The sequence below is a fragment of the Aspergillus caelatus genome (genome assembly GCF_009193585.1).
Source record: "Aspergillus caelatus strain CBS 763.97 unplaced genomic scaffold BDV27scaffold_224, whole genome shotgun sequence".
Taxonomy (NCBI): domain Eukaryota; kingdom Fungi; phylum Ascomycota; class Eurotiomycetes; order Eurotiales; family Aspergillaceae; genus Aspergillus; species Aspergillus caelatus.
The window spans coordinates 20,848-43,697 of NW_022475487.1; the positions used below are offsets into that span (position 1 = coordinate 20,848).

The following is a 22,850-nucleotide window of genomic DNA, read 5'->3' on the forward strand; positions in this document are numbered from 1 at the left end:
CCTAAATTTAAAGAAAGTGACTGAGAGCAATACAAAGCAATGCTTGATTAGAGTATCCCGTCCTTCCCCATCCAACCATATTGGAATCAATTTGGACAGAAATACTCACGCTGTAGCAATCGACAAAGAAGTAGAGACCATTTTCGGATACCAGTCGTTCTACAATTACTCCCAGCACTCTCGCAAAAAAGTATACTATAATCATATCGCGACGTATAACCGGTCATGTATATTCGCGAATGGACTTTAGTCCTTTCGCCTCGGCTGGGTCTTGCTGGGGTACTCGCCTTGAGCGTTTCGGAGATTGTGCTTTACGGTCCTGCGGCATCTTGCCTTTCGCGGGTTTTGGTTGTGGGTGTGGTTTCGAAAAGAGCATATCTTGGATAAACCGCAGACACCGTCTCGCGACGTGGAATGGCAGTACAGCCAAGGACATGAAAACCTGAGCAGGAAGCATAGCGAGCGTATAAAGCCACTCGAGGAGCACAAACACAGAATTCCTCGGTTTCCGTATACTGGAACGCTGCGCAGCAGCAGCTAGAGAAATGGCATCCCGGACCTGACCCTCTAGCGCATCGAGTCTAGAGTCCGTCTGGAAGGAAGTCATCGTGGTACGTTTCTCGTAGCGTCTCACAGCGCGGTTCAGGGCATCGATATCCGGTTGGACCGATTTCCGGACTTCTGCTGTGGTTTGTGAGACGATGGAGTCTTGCGCTTGGGGCTGGGACTGTTGTTCCTGGCTGGAGGCGAGGCGCGCCGCGGCTGTTTCTGCTACGTGGGCTTCGAGCTCTTCTAGTCTTTTGGAGAGGTCCATGATCTTGCTGGCATCTATTCTGTCTTTAGGGGCTTCGGTGGATGATGCGACGACGCGCTGGAGATGGAGCGTGCGCGCTTGGACCATTCGTAGCAGGTGGGCGAAGGGTCTGATCTCTGATGCTAGGAGGAATATGGTTAGGTTGTAGTTCGAGACTAAGCCCTCTGAGGGTCGGGACAGTTTGGATCGGATTGCGTGTAACAGCCATGTTCCGATGAGCGGGAAGATGAAGCACGAAGCCAGAGCGAGGATTTCGTGGATTTGTAATTCCCTACTAGCGGTGCTAGCTGTGTCAGTTGTGCGTTTTTTAGCTGGCGCCGAGCCTTCCTTTGCGTCCTGGCTGTGGTCGATCTCTATGTCTACAGGGATTTCGATCGCATCGTAGAACTTGTCTTGTCGGATCGCTTGGGCGGAGCGATACCAATCCCTGACATACTGGTTAACAGGGGTGATATTTGGGGGATGTGGATAGTATGGGTCTGTCTTACCATGGTAGTCTGACAGACCAGTTCAAAAAGATGGCTGCTAACACCAGCAGAGTAACATCTGTTACGACGGCGCTTCCATTCTTGAAAAAGACCCCCGCGATAGCAGGCAGGAGGGCAAGGCCCAGGGGTGCAGAATGCCAGTGCGACTCCTCATTGGGCGCATCCGCGGCGTCGTAGGAACCCTTGGCTGCGCGCGGGAAGAATAGATCGTCCGTGGAAGATCGGATGGAATTCCGTGCTTCGGAGACCGAATCTGAGAAGGTCGAGTTGCGTCGTTCATGTTTTAGATTTGATGAACAGCCCTCTGCGAAGGTGGCAGAGCGGGCCGGGCCTCGATGACGAAGATTCATGGAACCGGGGGAATGGGCGCGGGGATTACTACTAGTCTGATTGTTCTGGAAGGGAGAAGCTGATGGTCGCATGACTGAAAAGGAACCAAGAGGAGGAGGGTAGGCTAGACAATTGGTTGACCATATTCCGATATGCTGTGGTCGAGATCCCGATCAGGAGAGGAAAGTTGCAGCAAATTAATTCGAAATTAAAGAGGGCAGCCTGTAGTGTTGCCTCAGGTCATGAATGATTCTTCAGGTTCAGCCATGATTAAATCATGTGTAGGTCACGCCCATACATAGTACATACATACGGTACGGTACCTCATCTCATCACTTGCAGATCCTCCTCTTACCCTTTTGCGGCAAAGCCAAGACGGGGTCAAGTGGAGTAGTTCGTGACTAAAGCCCCAATCAACTAATCTTAAACCCGAATTCAATTGCGGAGAGAAACTGTATCATATCGACTATGACGCCATGTGCCAAGAGATGCCCTCAGCTGAATGATGTATGTACAGGACTTATACATACCTGCTGGTCGATTGATGCCCGGTCTTGCGAATGGCGCGGCATATCAGGGTAACGGTACGCCTTCCCGGAATGGGACGATAGTAGCCAGAAGATGTTCTCTTTTCCAATGTTGATTATAAAAATGAATCCATTCCCATATGTGCGATGCGCGTGGCCTGGGAACAACCCTGGAATAGGATGTGAGATGCCATATATGCCGGAGTATTCTGACGTCAAGGCTGAAACTTTGCTCAGCTAACATTGGGGTGGAACGGATATGGTGCTTCTACTCATTTAAGGGCACCTTTCTCGGATCCTTACAAAGCCCCTCACATTAGATCCAGTCCTACTGGATCTCAGAGCAAAGACTCTGCTTCGCAGCTTCACATACCCTTGTTCACTGGGCACACCACCGTCCTTCACCGCAGCAATGACCACTGCATGATCAAAATTCAGGTCTTGTTGATTAAGCTCAACAAATATGGGGTTAGTAAACCTATCTTATGGAACACAGAAGAGGTAATATATCACGGCTTTACAAATTCGACACGCCCTTCAAAAAAGTCCACGCCCAATACCATCGATATAAGCAGCCTCGATCGTGTCCTCGGGATGGACCGGACACGCAAGGTAGTATTAGTCGAGCCTAATGTTCCGATAGACATATTTGTCAACGCAATCCTCCCCCATGGATTCATTCCACCGGTAGTGATGGAGTATCCCGGGATAACAGTGGGTGGCAAATTCACAGGAACATCAGGAGAAAGTAGTTCGTATGAGCATGGTTTCTTTGATCGAACAATTTCTTGGATTGAGATTGTGATTGGGTGTGTCTATGCCGGGTCGATAGCCAGCCTGATAGAGGGAGACCAGGTTCAAACCTTTACTCGTCCCACCGATCCGTGGTTCTATATGCATGCTGAGAATCTAGTTTCCTCGCCAGCAAACCTTGAGAAGGGGAAAACACACGAGGAGCTGGTCCCTTTGCCCGAATACTTTGCTCCGCTATGATAGGGGAGGCCTCTTTTGGGGGGCGGGGGGGATTACGCGTTCGAATATTTCCTATTTCCCCAGACGAAGTTTAAGCGATGGATGCTGGACGGTATCTCCCACACAAGGGTCGTGTATCATGCTGTCCACAACAACACGCTTTTCAAGGAGTACACTATTCAGGATGTTGCGGTGCCGTATGCTGGTGCGAAGGAGCTGATTGGTTTTCTGGATGGCCCGCTGGGAAATATTTATTATGGCTTTGTCCTGTCCGTACTTAAACTACACATGTCTCGGGACTGATGGCGCAACGATGAGACCAGCCTGACTTGAATCGTCGCGATATGATGCTCAGCGTGGGGGTGTGAGGACCGGGGCCGAAGGGTAAGAAGAACTTCATCGACTTTAATCGTAAGCTTGAGAGTGTCGTCAACATGCTTTGGGGTCAAAAGTGGCTATGTGCACGGACCTATTATACAGGGGAGGAATTTTGTTCGATCTATGACCGTGATACAATGGATGGCTTACGATAGAAGTATCATACGTTGTACTTACTGAATATGTATTAGAAAGTCTGTATTTGGTTGGAGGAGGTCGTCAGGCAGCGGTTGTGGATATTGAAGCTGGGAGATTGGGTATGCAGTCGTTGGCCGATTTTAGGAGTTTATGGGCTGATGTATACGTTTTGGTATAAGGACTATCTGTTATTGGATTGCTAGAAATTGTTAAAATAGAGGATTTGGCGGAAGAGACGCTAGAAAACCTTCAGTATATACATGATATGTACGTCTGAGTAGAAAGAAAGAAAAAAAAATATCTAACTAGGATCTATGTCGATTTGACTACTTCCTGCCATGAATTCAGCTGTCATGCGCTAGCTTGGAGCTTGAATCTTTAAATGCAGCGACATACACCTCAGGCCTGAACGTTTAATTGATCACCTGCGCTCTATGCATGACCAGGCGTGATACAAAAATCCTAAGCAACCGTTTATTGATGGCCAATCTTAACTCTATCAGCACCACCTTCAAACATGGGGAGCTTAGCATTGTCAGGGGACTCTACGGTAGCGATAAGGCCACCTTTGTGAATCCCCTGGCCAGCGGACAGAATCCGGCGATCCATATGTTTCCTGGAGGCATATTCGAAGACAATACCAAGTATCCTACGATAACCGTTGCTTACCACCTTCTACAGCCAGGGCTATGTGCTCCTATGTGGCACAGTCAGAACTACCATGTATAAATCATCCTGGCTGTCCGATAGACCCTAATTTTGCCGCAAGATTGAGGCTACCTGGATAGATGACAAAAGAGCAAATATATTCGGAAGGTAGGAATTGGTTTGATTAGGCAACCCACCCTTTTCTTGTCACGTTTCATCCAGGCTCTTGGATCAACTGGGTATCATCTTTTCTATATTCACAGCACCCCTCTCAGGCGACAGTATCTTAGTACATACATTAATTGGCCTTGTTCGGTAGCTCCTTGTCCTGATTTTCGTGAGTTAGCTACGACCCACTGTCTCTTAACACTGGCCCCCTTCTAACTCTGATCCAAGATAGGGCGTTTTCGAAAGCATTATTGCTTATGAACTGATTATTTGCGGGCTTTTTGAGTACAAACATGCCTTAAGGTTTTCCAAATTGTGGCTTATGCGTCCTCCGAAGTATTGCATGGCTAATGTCGTTGCATACGTGATAGATGGTCTGGAATAAGACCGACAGCCAGGATGCGTTGCTCAGAATGTATTGAAGCTGCATAGCATTGACAAGGGTCCTGGTCTAAACATCGTGGCCCTTGCGGTGTATGGTTGTGTATGGTTGTGTATTTCGTATCTAGATTTCTATGAAGCCAGTAAAGTAAATATCCTGTTACAGGGGCCATTTGACTTACATGTCTGATGGAAAAGTCAATTTTTACATAGATTGGGTAATATAAATGTAAATGGCGGAGAATTGTGTTTTTGAACGATTTTCGGTGAGCTGATTTGCTTTTGTTAATACACCACAGCATAGGCTGGGCAGACGCTTCACAATTTATGCGAGAAGCTGCATGTTTGTTCTTGTATAAATACGGAGCCACGATTTATACCGTGTGTTATATACAGGAACATACGTACAACATCAATGATTCTTACAAATCAATTTTGATATGTCCCCATGATTCGACTGCTGCCGGCTGTGTTAGTAACTTAATGGCGTTTATGTACCACCAACTTCGGAAGTCCCGATCAGTTTATAACTTTCAAGTGCCACTGAATAGAGGACTTGTCATTCCTTTCTTTTTGGCCGTTTCTTTGAGTGAGAACCTCAAGAACATCTCGAAAGAGGGAAGACATGCCAAAGAGAACCACCCCATTCCAATATGCAACAGCAGTACTCCATACATACAAGAGTACCCTGCGCAAACTCCCCCACCCCTTTCTTTCCCCGTCAAGGATAACACATTAATGACGTTCTTAGCCACCGATCCCACATGGCCCCATGATGCGTCAACGTGTGATTCAATGTGACAGTATTCCCTGCTGGTTGGATACCTGCAGGCTACGGGGCGGAGAGTCTCACCGTGCCAATTGACCCGGGAGTAAATCGGACCAATTTTCAATCTCGGTACTTGTCCATATATTTAGAAATACCCCGATGTCTTAAATATCCGGCTTGACGGCTTATTGAACGTCGATTGATTGTCCTCTATTGATCCCCCGAATGGGAAAGGTCGGCTGGCAGATGATGTCACCCGGTATGTACTCACTGAGGAAGCCCTATTGCTGGTTATCTAGTCAATGGCCAATCGCTTCACCATCGTTTCTTTTGATCATTGACTTTCTTATAGGCACTAATTTAATAATTATATCTGTTATATGACGGGCCGCTCTAGTTTTCGGCTGCAGATCCGCGAAGCCAAGTTTATTCTGCAGGAACTATACGACAACTGCCCATACAGGATGTAACTGGGTCGACTGCAGCAACCCGAATAAACGGCCTAGAGGGTCTGGATTGTCGTTCTGTCTACTCTATTTCAAATGTGAATCATTCTATACAAGCAGGACGTATAGTGGAAGCCCATGTTTCAGCTGCTTCTGCGTGGAACACCCTCTTCCTATTTCTTACGCTTCGTCTCAATAAGACATCTGTCTCTGAAGGCCTCTCAATTATCGTGTTTCTCCTTCAGTGCCCATACTTCTTTCCACACGATGCCCCCCTTTCCTTCGTGCCGAGCTCATATCCTTCTCAGTTAGTCCAGTGGCTCTGGAAGTCATTTTGCCTACCACCTAACGACTGAGACGTCTATCACTTAACACCAACAGTTCGCTTTTATCAGATCGCACGATTGTACTTGTATCAAAATTATGTCGGCTTCAAGCACTGCTCCCTATGCCCAGGCGGTGATTATTCCATCGCTTTCTATCCTATGCATTCTGCTGACCATCCCTCCGTTGATCTTGCATTGGAAGAATAGGAATTTTCCTGTCGTTTCCCTCATATGCTGGCTCTTATGTCTGAACTTGTTCAACATTATTAATGCATTCATTTGGCCTAATGATGATATGGATAGTTGGTGGGATGGCGCCGGTCTTTGTGATGTGGAAGTCAAGGTGATGATTGCCAGCTATGTTGCGGTGCCTGGGAATTTGGTCTGCATCTTCCGCGCTCTGGCTGGCATGATTGATACTAGACGTGCAATGCTTGTCCCGAGCAAGCAGCAACGGTGGTGGAATTTTGGCATAGACATGCTGTTTTGTGTGATCGTACCCGTTGTGGCAATGGCCACACATATAGTCTACCAGGCGAGCCGATACATTCTGATCGGCATCTCAGGCTGCGTTAACAGCTTTGATGAAAGTTGGGTGAGCCTCATACTGGCATGGATCTGGCCTCTAGTGATCTGCCTCATGGCTGGCTATTATTGCAGTACGTTAACACCTGTCTGCGGCATCCTTGGTCCAAACAGCTAACAGCCTACCAGGCCTTGTGGTTTATCGTCTTCACAGGTACCGAAATCAGTTTGGTGACATCCTACAAGCATCAAACAGCAACTTGAACAAATCTAGATTCATGCGGCTATTCATACTTTCCTTCATTGTGCTCCTGGCTATTCTACCGGTTCAGACTTACGTTGTCTACAAGAACATAGAACTTTCGTTGCCGTGGCACTCTTACTCATGGAGTGTGGTACATGGACCATATTGGAATAGAGTTCAGAAGATACCATCGGGTGGTGAGGCCTTCTTCGATCGCTGGTTTCCAGTTGCCTCGGGGTTCATGTTATTCATCCTCTTCGGGTGCGGGAGAGACGCTTCCAGGATGTATGGTTCATACCTCCGCTTGCTGCGCCTGGATCACTGCTTCGTCAGAGCCCACGACTCTTCGCCAGATGCATCCCGTTCCCACACTTCGGGTTTTTCGAACAGCCGACTTGGACTACTCTTTCATATTTCATGGACTTCTACAGCAGGGTAAGGATCAGCTGCACTAGCTCTAACGAGTCATGTACTAACTATGGCCGTAGAACTTGTGCAGAGAACCCCGCTACTGCGAATAGTATCGATAGGAGCTCTGATGACATCGAGAAGGGCAGGGTCTCTTCGCCGAAACCCCAGCGAGGACAAACTATGTCGTGGCTCAAGCATCCTTGGTCAATTTTGCACCGTCCACTTCACCGCTCGTCTACCTTTAGTGGCAAGAGAATCTTATCCCATCCTAATCTCTCTGCCCCGTCAAATACAGTTTCCGCTAATGCATGGGCGGGCTCCAGCCAAAGCCGGGGGAGTAGCGATCTTACCTTTATGCCTGGAAGGGAAGCCTTTATCCGAGTGAAACGCGACATCAGCCAGGAGAGCGAAGTGCGAAAATGAGGTCGTATAATACTCCTGAGACAGGCCTTTTACCTAACTGGCAACCCAGGTGAAGTACCTGCACCCCGGGATTTTAACGGTCTCTTACTTTTCACTCCCACTCGTCCGTTGAGAATGCTTCATGCTCTCTTCTAATTACCTTGCTTTTTTTCTTCCCGTCTAGATGTGTGGCTGATGTTGCATTAAGTTTATAACGTATGACCTCCAACGGAGAAGCTGGGTTTAAAGTCTGCGATGAGTCTATTGCTTCTGTTTCTCCAATAGTTAGATAATTCAGTATGCTAGATCTAATCACTCTCTAAGATGTAACCGAAAGGCTTTACTAATTTATTGACTGATCTGGTATGTGATATGCCACAAGTAACAAATAGCATGACTAGCATGCACACCATCATAGATAAGCAGGTTGACCAACGCATCGGACGCGTCAGGTCCATTTTAAGCTTGTCCCATGAGAGCCACGAAGCAATATGATAAAAGAGCGCTAGTATTCAAGGGTATACTTGTACAACAACTACAATACAGAAGCCGTATGATCCAAAATATAATTAGAACACATAATGGCCGTTTCACTTTCACTGATAAAACCTACAAGGGATCACATCAAGCCTCTGATCTTTGAATGTCCGCCCTTCAAGCTAGCATGTAGTCCTCCTTGTGCAAGCTTATGTTCGGCCGACAGAGCTTTAGGCAGACTCATTTTCGTTAGGGTTGGCCGGGCGTTTGAGGACCTCGAGGTTCCCTGGATAGTGACACGGAAGTTAGCGTAATCCGACGGATTGAGTTCGTCTTGGACGGGAATCTTACGTTGAACAATGTTTAGAGAGGTCTGCTTCTTGCCCTCTGCATCTTCCCAGTCCCGCAGGCTGGCGCTTCCCTCGAGGTAAACAAGGGTTCTGGCAAATGAGAAAAATCAGAGTTAGCACCACACCTTAACACCTTTCCTATGCATGCATTGCAATCAAATATAAATAGATATGCGCGGCATGAGAATAAGGTCGATACTACGTACCCCTTCTGCAGACCCAGCACGTAATCGCGCTGAGCACCCTGGTCGAAGCTTGCGACCTTAAACCAGCTTGTCTGTCGGTTGTCGCGGGCCCCGGTCGAGGTAGCAACGGTGTATCTGATAACATCCTGACCGGATGAGGTGGCCTGCAGCTCCGGAGCGGCGGCCAAACGACCGGTGATGATCATACGAGCTACCGAACGCGACGAGGAAGAGCTGAAGGAACGCGCGGAGAGAGCTCCGCCGGTGGCGGTGCGCATCAATGGGCGCAGGGATGAGGCGAAGGCAGACATGGTATGGCTGGTGTTCGGACTCTTTGCCTTTGAGCAAGTATTAGGGATAATGGTCGGTGAGAATAAAAAAAAAAACAAAAAAGGAATCGGAAGTAAAATGTCACAGCTTCTCGTAGGTGTTTAACTGTCATTAAGTTCCTTTGCTTGCGCGATTTGGAATGCGGTGTGGGTCTCACGTGATGGCTATGGGCGATCATTGGGTATTGTTTGGCTCCTCATCCATTTATCTTATCTACTTCTTGTTCTACTTTGTACATACCATGTATGGGTTGTTCATGGATACCTTCTCGTTCTTATTCATGGGATGACTATGCATTCTTCCCCCACCCAAGATATGTCCACCTTCTACTTAAAAGAAGAACTAGACAAAAGTGATACCATGACACTCTGTAATACAAAGAATGGTGACCGAAGTAACACCTTTGCCTCCCATTCGCTTGTGGGAGGCCCTGGAGTGAGCTGACAGTTGCCATTTTCGCCATGATTCTCGGGACATGCATGCATATATCAATCGTAATAAACTTTTTACCACTGAAAATATGCTACCGATCGTATCGCCAACTGTGCGGTCAAGGATTCATTGGTGTTCATGCATTTATGACATGTGAGATATCAATTTCATGCATTGACCGTGACAGTAGGCTCGTCTTTTTTAACTCAAACCTTGGAATAGTGGTCTCCAGGTCATTTTTACTCGTGCCGTGATATGTTCACCGCATCGCGACCGTACATTCCATTATTGAAAAGATGCGTTGGGGATTGCGACTAGCAGGTTCTGAATAAATTTCCGACGTGATGGAGTGGGCTGACAGAAACGAGAACATGCTGAGGAGCCCGCCATTTCGGAAGAACCGGTGTTCGGTTAACTAAGCGACCACCTATCCTTGGTCTTACTCCTGACTAAGTATGCATCTCCAAGACTCCAACAAGATCTCTGTCCCGAAGATGAGCATGGTTCCTGGAGAAGGGATCTAGCTCGGATGTTAGTGTGGCTTCCGTCCTCCATTGAGCGAGCGGTGCCTTGTGATCAAGGCCATTGTGTTTTGATCGTGGAGGGTGATAGGCTGAAGAGATGTTCGTGGGAGAAATTAGACCTATCGCCTCATGCAGCCGATCACACGCCCTAAACCCATTCTGAAGGTTGCTAGTGCTGCTAGCGCAATGACGGCCCCGAAACTTGGAAGGTTTATAACAATTTAGTCAACGATTAACGAACTAGTAAGCACGACTAGAGGCCATAGCTAGGCGAGGCCTTCACTAGAGCACACTACGGGGGTACTCTCTTAACTCAATCCTATACCATCTTCGCTGAATCATGATTATCAGCTCAGCGTGGTCGTGCCACGTCAGACTGCGATTCCGTCAGATTGCAAATTGGCTTACCCTGTGCGTGTGATTTTCATCGCATCCCGACACCATGCTATTGCTAATCTCAAAGAGCACTGAACATTATTCCGATTAACATTCAGCCTTTCGAGGCGATAATTCTCCTTACAGACTTAGTTCGGTCTATCGGACGCCATCGTGGATCTCCCTGAAGTCTCTTTAGTTTAGTTCCTTGAGTGGTGCTCACGACCTACGAGCTTATCCTGATGCGATATAGTCGTTCAGCTGTCGTCGCCATCGTGAACTCAATTGCCGATCCCACTAGATCACTCAATTTACCACGCATGTAACCGCTATCTTTTTACTTTCGATGAGTGGGCCGTCTTGCGCCGTTCATCCGTTTAGTCCATTTGGTAATATGGCTTGCTTGGGCCTCTGCTTGTGCGCGCTAACAACGCTATTTACGGGGTACGGAGTTCCCGGGTACCAGGATCTAAGTATGAGAGCTCCTTTTCGGTTTTCATGCATCCATACTAGTACATACATACGATAGAATATACATAGTGGAGACTAACCAACTAGGGCCCACAAGTCCTGCCTGTTCTTCTACTGCTCTAACGACGTTCCCTGTTCTCTATTGCGTGTTTCCATTTCTCCTCAATAGTTAAAATTCTCTGCTCATACTTGACCGTTCAATGTACATGAAAGGATATGTGAGTAGAGGTTACGAAGGGACTTTCTGCAGATTCTTGAGACCCTGTTCTGGTTTCAGGTCAGGCTACTCTTGACTCCGTTGATGTTTCTCTGAGACCCTGAATACACCAATCCCCCTTCGCAAGATGCGGCTGCTTCCTTTGCTTGCGCTTCTCGCGTATCTTGTGCCGTGTCTGTTCGTGTTTGCGACACGGATACCTCACAGTGAGGGCAATAAGTATGGGAGCATCGCCATAATAGAAGCTAGAGCAACAGGCCAAGTGACTACAACAACAGCAGATGCAACCACTGGGACAACAGCGAGCGCAACTGGCCATGCGACGGCCACAGCCAATTCCACCTCGGCGTCGAATACAACCACCTCGGCCACTACGGCTACAGCGACTCTGGCTACTCCGGTCCCAACTGGTAGTGAGTGGAAAGATCCAATCTATACTTCCTTGTTCTCAATACTGAGGCTTTACAGATGAAACGACTCCGATCGCACCTGGTGCGCTCCCTTTGCAACCTACGATAACACCTGCGTTGGGAATCGGTGGCTTCATTCTAATCGCCGCCGGCGCAGTCCTTGCAATAATAGGAATACGGAATCTATGGTAAGATTTGATGACTTGTTCACGATTGGTATACATAGCTCACCAGGCTCAGGATCCAAGTCTTCTTATCAACCGCTTTCTTAGCTGGTATTGGAGTAACTGTGAGCTCCACTGTCTGTGTCTAAGTGTGACATGATTCTAATCAACTTCGCTCTTGTAGGTTCTCATCGTCTACGTCATGAATCCCCCAGTGCGTGTCGCAGTTCAGGGTGCCTACCTCGTCGCCATTTTCTTCACAGGAGTGACTTTTGGAGCACTATCGCTTGTTTTTAAGGAATTAACAGAGGGGCTTGGCTGTCTTCTAGGCGGATTCTGCTGCAGCATGTGGCTTCTCTCCCTTAAGTCAGGCGGCCTTCTCACACAAACGGATGCCAAAAGCGGGTTCATCGGCGCTATCTCAGTCGCATTCTATGCTCTGTCATTCAGTCACTACACCCGACCCTATGGACTAATGGCATCGACTGGTATTTCTGGAGGTACTGCCGTTGCATTAGGAATCGACTGCTTTAGTCGCGCTGGTTGGAAGGAGTTCTGGCTGTATATTTGGGGTAAGTATTGTCTTTCACTCCTAGTAATACTAGGATCGTTCCTCTGACCGATGTCTAGCTCTGAATGACGACATTTTTCCTTTGGGCACAAGTACCTACCCTGTGACTCGTAACATTAAAGTTGAGCTTGCCGCCACAGTCATTATTGCCGTCCTAGGTGTGATCTCACAACTCAGGCTATGGAAAGTAATCCGGGAAAGAAGGCAGAAAGAGAATGAGGTTCGCGAGAAGGAGCAGAAAGAAAAAGAGGAAGCCGAGCTCGAGATCGGGCGGAGGTTCGAAGAAAAGAATATGGAAGATCGTTTAGAATGGGAAGCCAGACATGGCAATCCCGACTCCGGCATTCCAGAGCTTGCAGACAACTCAAAGAGCGAATGTCCTGCAGATCACGCAGTAGATGTGGAGAAAGGCGGTACAGTTGACACGTCAACTGTTGCAAGCTCTTCACAGGAGTCCTATCGGTGCTCTGATTGCTTAGGGAGGCGAACGAATGGCGAATCTGCTTATGCTGCTTCATGCATGAGTGGGTACACTGGAGATTCTCAGAGTCGACAGCTAGAAGATACCACGGTGGGAGTCGAGACAGAAGACCAAGATGACTCCTCTCCCGACAGGGAAAAGTCCCCGCTGAAAGTGTTTGATGGGGCAGCTGCAGCCAAGATCAAAGATGACAATAGCTCTGATATGACAGCTATCGTTGGCTCCGAAGCAGGAACAATACGATCCAAGCGGCTTTCCGGGAGAGACCTATTGGACAGGGTGTCTGCGAAAAATAGCGCAAGGCTTATGTCTCAGTCTCAAGAAGCGCTGGTCTCCTGCGATGGTTCATCCGTGCAAGACACCGTAGACAGAAGCTCTGCCGCCGCCTCTGATAGTCACAGTAATGTGGTGGGAAATAATGTGGGGGAAGAAGATGGGCTTACATCTAATCCGGAAGATGCTCCAATTCCCTCTGCTATACAGGAAGCTAATGGTAAGGAGACACCCGGTCCTGAGAAAGAAGTTGAAAAAAGTATCGGGGAGCCTAGCGTCTATTCTCGAGGGGTAGACGAGCAAAAGTTCGGTGGAGTGGAGCAAGAGGGGGACAAACAAGAGATGAAAGAGTGTATCCCAACAAAAGAAAACCCTAGTGAGCGCCGCCCGTCACTATTATCGGCCCAGGAGAAAGACCTACCCGAGCCAAAACTTGACAAGCAGTCGACAGAAATGCTTCAAAAAACTGAGATAACAGCCGAGACAACAGGGCCCGCAGACCAGAACGATGACAAGTCACAGGTCATTGGGCCCAATGTGAATGGCTCGGTGACAAAAGATCAAGATGAGAAGCCAGTCGAAGCCAGCCAATCAAGGGAGTCTTCGCCCAAAGAATCCCCTCCAAATACTAAGAATTCTGCCCCTGTCAAGCAGAGATCTTCGAAGTCCGGATCTGAAACCAAGACCAGGCTTACAAAAGAAGCACCACCCCGATTGGATACAGAAACTGTAAAACGACTTCCACAACGAACATCAAGGGTAATACAGTCCTATCGAACGAACGAGTGGGCTAAGCATTTGGACGATGCGGAAGTTCCCGAACCTGAACCGATCGAGCCAGTCGAAGAGGACGACCCCGAAATCCCTGATGAAGTTAAAGAGGCCGCTGCACCTGTCAAAGTAGAAGAGCTACTGCAAACACCTTTGAATGCGCAGCCACCGCCTGTCGTCGAGAGGCGTGTCTCTATCGCTGAGCCACCGGTTACAAAGGAAAATAGCCAGATGCTCAACGACCCTCAGTTGCAGTTCAGCTCTCGAGCGCATAAGAGAGCAGTTTCCGGGTCAACTGTCTACTCGGAAACCGAACTTACTCATGCTGCGCATCCAGGAATCCAAGGCCAACCAGTCCAGGGAGTTCCTGATGCTGCCAATACCTACGACGCGGTATCTCCTACAGTCGACCCAGGGCAACCACCACATGGGGAGGCCGAGGTGGCTAGACCCCAGTGGAAAGGGCCACCCCCTCTCATTGCAGTGCGCGAGGGCATGGTGCGAAACAGGCTGTCATCTGTCTCGCTCAGTGCTGACCCCTGGCCCTCAAGGTTCGTCCAGGGAGCCGAGGTTTCGCCCCGACAATCAACTTTCCCCATCCCCGAAGAAGCAGACGACATGCCTCTCTCCCGACGTCGCACACTGCTGCATCAGCAGATGGCTGTGCAGTCTAATGTAAGCCAAACTCCCGTGAGAAGGAGTGCATCAACCCCACTCAACACGCCAAGCTTATTGCCGGCACGGCGGGAAGCTGTACGAGAAAATGTATATGACAGGCGAAGTCTCCCAGCCCAGAAGCCTCCAATTACCAGTCAAGGGACTGTTGCGCGGAATCCAACCTCTTCCAAGAAGCTGCGGGGAAGAGCCTCGTCAGCCAAGTTTGAGAACGCGATTGCGGAAGGCATGCAGCGAGGAGACATGACAGACTTGCATCGCGAAGCCTTGCGACGGATGCAAGCTATGGCCAATCGAAAAGTGAATGGCAAATGACTCGTCTGCGCTTCGGCTGGGCTTGCAGCAGTGAGGGTTTCACGTCGTTTTTGATGATTTAATCATGTCTGTACGCGTTTCGGAGTTCCGCGGGACGGTGTTCAAAACGAATCTTAATGAGTGTTATATAGATGGGTCCATGAGTGACTAAAAACTACAGTACTTAAAATGGATTAATATTTAGTAATCTTGAGAACTAGACCGTTTGCTCCAGTATATATAGTATATATAGTACATTCATCTCAGTGTTAGTTGGATCTGATCGACTTCAGGAGCAAAGGTCTCTCACTAAACGGTACTATTGAAAATTGGTGCCCTAACTTACGGGAGTACGGGCTAGTTCACTGAACTTCCAGCTACACAATGACGGGTTAAACGGCGACTAATGAAGGAGCGGCCAAGAAGACGGTTTAAGGTCCACCATTATAATTAGCAGCAATCAACGCCAGGGGTCTCGGTCTTGGGTGAATCTAAGCTCCCCGTCTGGACAAAGAGAGCAACGTCGTAATTGCTTCAGGTTGATTGATGGACAAAAAATCTACGGCTTGTCGGGTACGGGAATGCTGCCCTACGGGAGCTTTTAGATGTATCCATCCTGGAAATGACTGCATAAGAGGCATCTTAATCATGGTCAGAGTGTCACACATAATGTCATTAATCTATGCTATATGACATATGATGCAGGTCGTTTAACTGTCCTAAAGTTTTTTTTTTTTTCTTGTTTTGCTTTTTTTAATTTTTATTTTTATTTGTTTTTGCTTACTCTTCTAGTTGCCCTGGCGGGATCGATTTCCCGCTGCCTGTTCTCCTCCCGTGATAGAAGTGCCCTAAGGGAAAGGATTCGTGAGTGACGCAAAGGCTTAAAAGCCTTACTTTCCGGTTGGGCTATTGATCCATTTATTGTTTCGTCAGGGGGGTGTGATGCTTCCGGGATGGTGAGAAGGGTTATTTATCTATTTAGAATAAAGATTAAGATCCCGTCGCATCTGCCGTTCGGTTTACTTCTTGTCCATTGATTGACTTGATTTTTGTTTTTCTTGTCCATGTTGTCCTCGTCTTGTTTTTGAATCCAACTAGGAAATGGGCTCATATTGACCCATACGGAGTACTTAAACGGCGAGCTATAGATCCGCCGAAAGATCCGACGAAAAGAACTATTGAAGTGAAAATCCACGGATTGAACATACGATAAAGAATTCTCAGTCTTCACTTACCATCGTCACTACTCATAGATATTTCATTTCTTTTCTAGACAGAACATATTGAGGGCAATACTTTTTTTTCTGCTTCTTAGCGACTAATGTCGCGCTTTGACCGAATCGTGACCCTTGCCTTGCCCCTTTCTGCCTCTCACCCGCCAATCAGCGTCCCGCCTCTGTCGCTCATCGATTTGTTGCTGCTTTTCTTCTCTCAGCAATCTTCACCACGACGGCCCTTCCTGTCACCGTGTCTCCTCCTCCTTCTCGTCTCTCATATATTCTCGACTCGTCGCCCGTGTCGGAAACGGCGTCTTTCGCGGCCCCTCGGGATCCTCCTCTTATATCCCCGCCCGAGGCCGAAGAGTCTTCCCTGCCCCCGCGTGGCTATCGAAGCCCGCGCCGTTCGTGGGAGTCCCACCAGCGTGCATCGTCATCGGCCTATCACTCCAAGCCAACGAGCTCCTCCCGATCCATACCGCGACACAAGGGTTTCTGGACTCCCTCCACCATCTTACGGCCTCCCTCAGTTCGACTCGCGAACCCCGTCAACTACGTCCCGCGAATTACGCCGGTCACCGTCCCCCATCCCTTCCAGAGCTCCGAAGAGAATCTCTGTCTCGAGGCGCACCGCGACGCATACCCTCTCCTGTCGATTCCCGAGCAACGTCGCAGCCGACTCAGCCCATCCCCGAATAGTCTAGTGGTGGAGCGCAGCCAGGGGGAGACCGAAAGTGGGCGCTCCAGCATCGCAGTGCCTCGAGCGCAAAGGCGCAGTGGTACCTTCAACGAAGATTGGCCGTTACAGGAAATGCCAGAATCAGCTGGAAATCATGGGAGTCCGGAGGCACATAGTATTCGTCCACCCGACCGGGCACATCTGACCCTAGACCCCGTCGTCGACCGATCGAATCCCCTCGATGAGCGCCCCCGACATATACAATCACAGGCTTCTCTACGGTCGCAAGCACAGATCGCTTCGATACCGTCGCATACGGGGCAACACCCCGGTGGCGAAGCCGACGTGGCGGAGGAGTTAGCCTGGGGACCAGCCCACCCGTGTTACCCTCATATCAACCCGCATGTATCAGTGAGGTCCCAGGAGTATCATACGACACGCATTATTCGTATTCGTCGAGACTGGATGGTTAGGGGAGATTTGGCCCCGACGTTTTCCAACTTGTACCCGGAGATTCTCGATCCGTTACTGCCTGAGCAGGAGTTCCGCAGGATTATTGCTACGGTCAATGACAAGCTTGTAAAAGCATTTGATCCATTCAGCCTTCGGAACTGGATAGATGGAGCGCTGGCGTTGTTGACCGGCTGGATCTGGGAGGATATAGGGGCCACGGGAGTCAAAAGCCAGCTCAAGCAGATAGAAGACTGGGTGGAGAATTGGAACCGTGAGGTCGGCGCAAAGGATGGGGTATATATCTGGAGTCTTCGACGGACGGCTTACATGTCGTTGGACATACAGATTCCTGACCCCAAGGTTGGCATCATTCCCAGTGAGCGTGGGCCATCACTGCCCGGGACTCGACCAAGCAGTGGTGTATAGTCTTGAGGCTAAAAGGTGGGGACGATTTAGGACTTGATGCTTCGAAGTCCTTTTTTTTTTCTTATTTTATTCTTTTCTCTTCTTTTTTCTTCTTTTCCTGTATTCCTTGATTTTAACCCCATTTTTAATTTTTGCTTTCTCCACTGCGACCTGCAGCTGCACGATTCTAGCGACTTGGGATGTTCTTCCTGATTACCCTTCCTTCTTTTCGATTTGACGATATCCACGTCTTTGATTTCAGATCGTTGATAGCATGTCTCTGAATTTGCCCCAAACCCCTTCTGGTTTTCGCCTGTTATGGGATGGGAGTTCCTGTTTATATTCTGTATACTGTCTGTGTCTATAGTTCGGTTCGTTCGGTGTATGTCAGATATGCCGGTTGTGCATAACGAGAGAGGGCTCTGAACGCCAGAAACAAGTTAGAAAATAACAATAGTGAATATATAAAAAAAAATAATAATAATAATAATAATAATAATAATACAATCATGATTGAGTGAATAAGTGCATGAGTGACGGTACACAGAAGAACTGTAGTCGGGATTCTTATTATTCGCAGGACGGAGGGTATATTTCCAACAGGGACCGCAGCTAAATTAAGTCCCCACGTCTCTCAGTCCAGAAGCTTACTTCCACTCAACGCCGATCTCTAAACCCAACTTTCCACCCCCGAACTTTTCGCGACCTCCCTAAACACTTCCCCTTTACTCTCCTCCCCTCCCACTCCTTCACAATGCTCTCCGGTATCCTAATTTTTAATCAAAAAGGCGAAAATCTCATCTTCCGTGCCTTCCGCAATGACTGTCGCCCCCGGTTGGCCGACATCTTCCGCATCCAGGTCATCTCCAACCCGCAAGTACGCTCGCCCATTCTCACGCTAGGATCCACGACGTTCAGCCATGTGAAGCACGAGAATATCTACCTGGTGGCGGTGACGAAGAGCAACGCCAATGCGGCGCTCGTGTTTGAGTTTCTGTATCGGTTGGTGATGCTGGGGAAGAGCTACTTTGGAAAGTTCGATGAGGAGGCGGTCAAGAATAATTTCGTTTTGGTTTATGAGTTGCTGGATGGTGAGTTCTTTTTGCACATTGTTTTCTTGTGAGCTATGATATAGCTGGTCATGTGGGTGGTGGGGTGAATGTGGCATGGAAGCAAGGACTCCAGGAAAAGGGGAACCAACAGTGAGGGCAGATAACTAACAGATATGATCCAGAGATCCTCGATTTCGGATATCCCCAAAACACGGAAACGGACACCCTGAAGATGTACATCACGACGGAGGGAGTCAAATCCGCCATCACCAACAACCCCACCGACTCAAGCCGCATCACCATGCAAGCCACCGGCGCGCTCTCCTGGCGCCGCTCCGATATCAAATACCGCAAGAACGAGGCCTTCGTAGACGTGATCGAAGATGTCAACCTCCTAATGTCAGCGACTGGCACTGTGCTCCGCGCCGACGTCAACGGCCAGATCATCATGCGCGCCTACCTCTCCGGCACGCCGGAGTGCAAGTTCGGCCTCAACGACCGTTTGCTGCTCGATACCGATGCGGCCGGTGGCTCAGAATCCGGTAACCGGGGCCTAGCAACGAAGGGGACTCGCGCCGCAGCGGGCTCGGTCACACTTGAGGACTGTCAATTCCACCAGTGCGTGAAACTGGGCCGTTTCGACGCAGACCGGATCATCTCGTTTGTTCCGCCGGACGGCGAGTTCGAGCTCATGCGATACCGCGCAACGGAAAACGTAAATCTTCCATTCAAAGTGCACCCCATCGTGAGGGAAGTGGGTACGACGAAGGTCGAATACAGCGTCGCCATCAAGGCGAACTATAGCTCGAAGCTCTTCGCGACAAACGTCGTCATCCGCATCCCTACGCCGCTCAACACAGCCAAAACTACCGAGCGCACCAGTCAAGGCCGTGCTAAATATGAACCCGAACACAACAACATTGTCTGGAAGATCGCCCGTTTCTCCGGTGGAAGTGAGTACGTGCTGACGGCCGAGGCAACGCTCACCAGCATGACACATCAGAAGGCTTGGAGCCGGCCGCCGCTCAGTCTTTCGTTCAGTCTCCTTATGTTCACAAGTAGCGGACTCTTGGTTCGGTATCTCAAGGTCTTCGAGAAGAGCAACTATAGCAGTGTGAAATGGGTACGGTATATGACTCGAGCAGGAAGTTATGAGATTCGGTACGTTTTTTGATCTCCTCCCTTCCGTTTCCCATCTTACTACCATTTATAATGTTGGGATACTAACGCTACCATAGATTCTAGCTTGTCACTGCAGGCCAGGCAGCCAGATTCACCATTCATCTATACCATTAGCAATGGCATTATCAACATCATTACCAATATCAATATCTATTAACTAACCATGAGCTGGGTGTATGGCGTTGTGGTCCTTGTTCTTTCCTGGATATGTACTGTATGAGCGAGACTATAATTGTATAGTTTTCTGTGGAACCTTTTCTATAATAAACGTTCAGCCCAATTTACTACCGCTTTTTGCCCATTGGAACTTATAGTAAGCACGGGAAATATCAACGAGAAGAACTAGTCTTTCCACCACTCCGGGGGCAAGTCCGAGGCAACTTATACGTAACACTAATAGTCTAGTCATGTTACATCCACTCAAGTTCATCACATTGAAAAAAAAAAAAAAAAAAAAAGGTATAAACAAATAAATAAACAATCATATCAGAACTTGGCCTTTGTTTTCCAATGGTCATCCATCTACCTAGATTAATATCTACAAGCTTAAGTACACTACGAAAACCATTCTAATACTGCAGTAGAAGAAGAAACCTTGATTTTGAACTCCAACCCATTCATCCCCAGACATAAGGACCATCGTCCATATAGTAAGATAAAAAGCAACTAATAATGCACATCATGGTACCAGAGAAAAATAAAAATAAAAATGTAAATCATACAAGAAATCGATGGTGTACAATCGATAGCCCAAGTCAATAGCACGTAAATAATACATAGAACTCATCAGGTGAACTGAATGGAAGAAATACAGAACAGGACGATCTCAGTCCAGACGCGACGGGGGGATAAAAGACAAGTGTGAAGAAGCGATAGGGTAGTAATACATCGGTGTGGAGTTGAAGAAAAGCGAACCGTGAGCCCGTAGAATACATGATACCGGATATCCGTCAAAGATGTTCATAGAAAGGTGAAGAAAATATGAGGAGGAAGGATAAAAAGAGAGGGAGAGGGAGTCATGAGAAGAAGGGCATCTATAGCCAACGAGGACGAACCACTCGCCGATCTAGTAATCCGACATTTCCCTCTCCCACGAGGTCCTGCCATCGACGTCCGACGCTAGCATCATCTTTGCCCATGCGTCGGGCGCAGTCCTCCAGATCTCGCTGGGAAAGCTGGAAATTTTGAAGAACTAACTCGACAAGTCGCTGGTCGTCGTCTGCGTTCCAGGTCTCGTTTGACGGAGTTTCCTGTGTCTCTTCGATAGACGGCAATACTGCGTCAGGATTAAATAATTGCGCGCTTTGCTCGGGACTCAGTTCCAATTGGCGACAATGCACAGGCGACGGAGGCGACTGTGAGATTGGTGGAGAGTGAAGGGCATAGAAGTCTGATTGCGAGAGACCCAGAGGAAGCTCGTAGGGGGCGTGACGAGTGCGCTTCGGGGTTGAGAATCGCATGCCACGAGTAGTGCTTTCTGTGTCGCTGGTGTCATCGTTTACCTCGGAGCGATCGCGCTTGCGTTTGTTGATGCTTCGCGAAGGTTTGGGTGATGGCTTGGGATCCTTTTGCCTCCGCGACCGGGCGGAAGGCGTGATTCTGATGTGAAGGGGACTTTGAAGGCGCTCTGGTTTTGTGCTTCGTGGCGAAGGAGCGGGAGAACTGTTTAGAAGCGATTGGAGGGCGCGACAGGTGCCCAAGAGGCCATTGCTAGATGGGAATTCATCGTCGGATGGTGGGGGGGTTGTGAATAGGCGGCTGGGATCCAGGCGCGACTGAGTCGCGGGGCGGCGCATGTCGCAGGGTAGAGCGGATGGGAGCAACATAATTGCGCAGAGGTGTGGTTATCGCGTGGGAAAGATATTGAGAGACGAAGGAATGTGCGATGGTAGAAAGTGTGGTGGTTGGTCAAGATCGCTGATTGTTATGTGCGCCGGTTGCGCGGGCAGCGCTGGATTTGCGCCGGAGGAGGTCACGTTAAGACCAGGGAGAGACTGGGTGGTGAAATTCAGACCGATAGGAATTTCAATATCAGCGCTTCAATATCGGCTGGTTCCGAGTGATGCGACGAGGTGAAAAAGTGCGTTGATAGATAGATGATGAGGGAGTGGGTAGATGGATCAACGTTTGGGAAATGAGTGGGAGTGGCGCGGGAAAAGGAGAGGAATGTTCCGCAAACGACAAAGTGCTTTGTCGACTCCGTTCCAGTGGTTAAGCCACTCCAGAAAACTGGTCTGCAACTATGTCAAAAGAATGACGAAAGAAACCAACTTCCTAGTGCAAGTTGCTCAATTACAATGATGAAAAATGAAAGTGAAGCAAACGAACTTCCCTCTCAATGAGGCAGGAATGTCTTAGCAAAGAATGACTGATGATTCAAGTCTAATCATATCCCCTCAGGGTTTCTTTGCTCTCCTTCTTTCTTTCTACTCAGGGTTGCTGCTGTCTTCTTCTCCCTGTTCCAGGGGAATGGCTCCATTATGAAGGTCTACAAAGACTACAATCTTTCCCCTCTCACCCTCTTCTCGGCTGCAGTGAGACAAGGACAAAAGGGAGTCTTCAAAAGAGGGATGCATGAAGCAAGGCATTATCTGAGAGAGCAAAAAACCGCCGAAAAGCCACCCACGAGACGGGTTTATTTTTGACTTTACTGAAGACAGGGTGTGCAACCAGCACCGTCTCACGCCCTTGCTTACCATGCATCATCCCACTTTTTTTTTTTTTTTCCTGTCAGCAGTCCGTGACGATATCCTCTTTCGTGGCTCGTGCCGTTGCGGCACGAATTTCGAGCTGCATTGCAGCAGCTGCAATGCATGCGAATTGTCACTTGCAGCAACAATGTTCTTCATCAGAGCGGAGCATGTGTGGCGGTTGAATTCGATATTGGCCAAGCTC

The 22,850-nt window shown here is 48.6% G+C and overlaps 7 protein-coding genes across 7 annotated transcripts; 4 read left to right on the top strand and 3 right to left on the bottom strand.

The window, feature by feature from the left end:
- Nucleotides 1-6: 6 nt before the first annotated feature.
- On the bottom strand, nt 7-1,707 carry BDV27DRAFT_134903 (uncharacterized protein). Its single transcript, XM_032068395.1, has 2 exons — nt 1,303-1,707; nt 7-1,241 (listed from the first exon to the last, which is right to left on the bottom strand). Exons 1-2 carry the CDS (start codon nt 1,650-1,652, stop codon nt 224-226), a joined length of 1,368 nt encoding a protein of 455 aa, XP_031923274.1. The 5' UTR covers nt 1,653-1,707; the 3' UTR covers nt 7-223.
- A 4,775-nt stretch (nt 1,708-6,482) lies between these two features.
- On the top strand, nt 6,483-7,988 carry BDV27DRAFT_161903 (pheromone receptor; the record flags this gene model as incomplete). Its single annotated transcript, XM_032073303.1, has 3 exons — nt 6,483-7,044; nt 7,100-7,589; nt 7,643-7,988. 3 exons carry the CDS (start codon nt 6,483-6,485, stop codon nt 7,986-7,988), a joined length of 1,398 nt encoding a protein of 465 aa, XP_031923275.1.
- Nucleotides 7,989-8,317: 329 nt separating this feature from the next.
- On the bottom strand, nt 8,318-9,366 carry BDV27DRAFT_134904 (single-stranded DNA-binding protein). The gene is made up of 3 exons (XM_032068396.1): nt 9,001-9,366; nt 8,796-8,884; nt 8,318-8,730 (listed from the first exon to the last, which is right to left on the bottom strand). Exons 1-3 carry the CDS (start codon nt 9,288-9,290, stop codon nt 8,675-8,677), a joined length of 435 nt encoding a protein of 144 aa, XP_031923276.1. The 5' UTR covers nt 9,291-9,366; the 3' UTR covers nt 8,318-8,674.
- A 1,415-nt stretch (nt 9,367-10,781) lies between these two features.
- Nucleotides 10,782-11,395, top strand: BDV27DRAFT_134907 (uncharacterized protein). The gene has a single exon (XM_032068397.1). It carries the CDS (start codon nt 10,987-10,989, stop codon nt 11,167-11,169), a length of 183 nt encoding a protein of 60 aa, XP_031923277.1. The 5' UTR covers nt 10,782-10,986; the 3' UTR covers nt 11,170-11,395.
- A 60-nt stretch (nt 11,396-11,455) lies between these two features.
- On the top strand, nt 11,456-17,742 carry BDV27DRAFT_161905 (uncharacterized protein; the record flags this gene model as incomplete). Its single annotated transcript, XM_032073304.1, has 6 exons — nt 11,456-11,741; nt 11,797-11,926; nt 11,979-12,027; nt 12,087-12,474; nt 12,533-14,973; nt 16,354-17,742. The coding sequence occupies 6 exons, from the start codon at nt 11,456-11,458 to the stop codon at nt 17,740-17,742; spliced, it is 4,683 nt and encodes a 1,560-aa protein (XP_031923278.1).
- Nucleotides 17,743-18,372: 630 nt separating this feature from the next.
- BDV27DRAFT_134913 (AP-2 complex subunit mu) lies at nt 18,373-20,274 on the top strand. The gene is made up of 3 exons (XM_032068398.1): nt 18,373-18,812; nt 18,956-19,934; nt 20,012-20,274. Exons 1-3 carry the CDS (start codon nt 18,476-18,478, stop codon nt 20,016-20,018), a joined length of 1,323 nt encoding a protein of 440 aa, XP_031923279.1. The 5' UTR covers nt 18,373-18,475; the 3' UTR covers nt 20,019-20,274.
- A 533-nt stretch (nt 20,275-20,807) lies between these two features.
- BDV27DRAFT_43893 (uncharacterized protein) lies at nt 20,808-22,185 on the bottom strand. The gene has a single exon (XM_032076642.1). The coding sequence runs from the start codon at nt 21,779-21,781 to the stop codon at nt 20,990-20,992; it is 792 nt and encodes a 263-aa protein (XP_031923280.1). The 5' UTR covers nt 21,782-22,185; the 3' UTR covers nt 20,808-20,989.
- Nucleotides 22,186-22,850: the final 665 nt, after the last annotated feature.